This window comes from Tauraco erythrolophus, chromosome 11, assembly GCF_009769465.1.
Source record: "Tauraco erythrolophus isolate bTauEry1 chromosome 11, bTauEry1.pri, whole genome shotgun sequence".
Taxonomy (NCBI): Eukaryota; Metazoa; Chordata; class Aves; order Musophagiformes; family Musophagidae; genus Tauraco; species Tauraco erythrolophus.
This window is the reverse complement of record NC_141475.1, coordinates 27,516,112-27,516,900: the sequence shown is the minus strand read 5'-3', so window position 1 is coordinate 27,516,900 and position 789 is coordinate 27,516,112. Positions and strand designations below refer to the sequence as shown.

The window sequence follows — 789 nt, the reverse complement described above, 5'->3', positions numbered from 1 at the left end:
ACCCCGAGTATACCATCGCTAATAAAATGCTGCAGAGTAGTATCTCGGAAGCACCTGCAGGTATAACAGTATAATTTAATATCATCCAAGTTCTTTATAAATATTTACTTGGTAAGAGTTCTCCAGAATCCAGTCTTTTCAGATTTAATCTGTCCAACAAAAAAATGTTGATTCAAGTCCACCAGAATTTGATGATAGAAATTCTTAGTGCGTTTCGATTTCCTTAAAGATCGTAGAGGTCTCCTTTGATCTGCAGTAGTGTTTTGCAAACGTGGTTAGTCTGTGGAGGGCTTCTGACACACCTTCTCCAGTGATAGCACAACAGGGCTGTACGTACCAGTTTCTGTCACAGCAGTACTTCTTCATGTTGAACCTCCTGGTTATGTCCTCCGCGTTCAAAGCTCCTGGCAAATCCTGTTTGTTGGCTAGCAGGACGACTGGGACGCTTTTTAGAAATTCATTCTTTAAAATGAGTTCGAATTCTTTCTTTGATTCTTCCAGGCGTTGCTTATCAGAGCTGTCCACAACATACAGCAGTCCGTCTGTGTTTTCCACGAAATTGCACCAAAGCTGTCTCATTTTCTGTTGTCCTCCAACATCCCAAAACGTCAGTGTAAAATCTTTCCTGGTTTCAATCATATCGACATTAAAGCCAATTGTTGGAATTGTTAGAAAAACGTTGTTATACTTGAACTTGTACAACAGCGTAGATTTTCCCGCAGAATCGAGTCCTAACATCAGTATATTGGCTTGCTTGACTTTGGAGTGCTTGGTGTTCTGGAGGCCCAT

General features: G+C 40.9%; 1 protein-coding gene across 1 annotated transcript; it reads right to left on the bottom strand.

Annotated features, from left to right (window-relative positions):
* Positions 1–204: 204 nt before the first annotated feature.
* On the bottom strand, positions 205–789 carry ARL14 (ARF like GTPase 14). The gene has a single exon (XM_009977568.2). It carries the CDS (start codon positions 787–789, stop codon positions 205–207), a length of 585 nt encoding a protein of 194 aa, XP_009975870.1.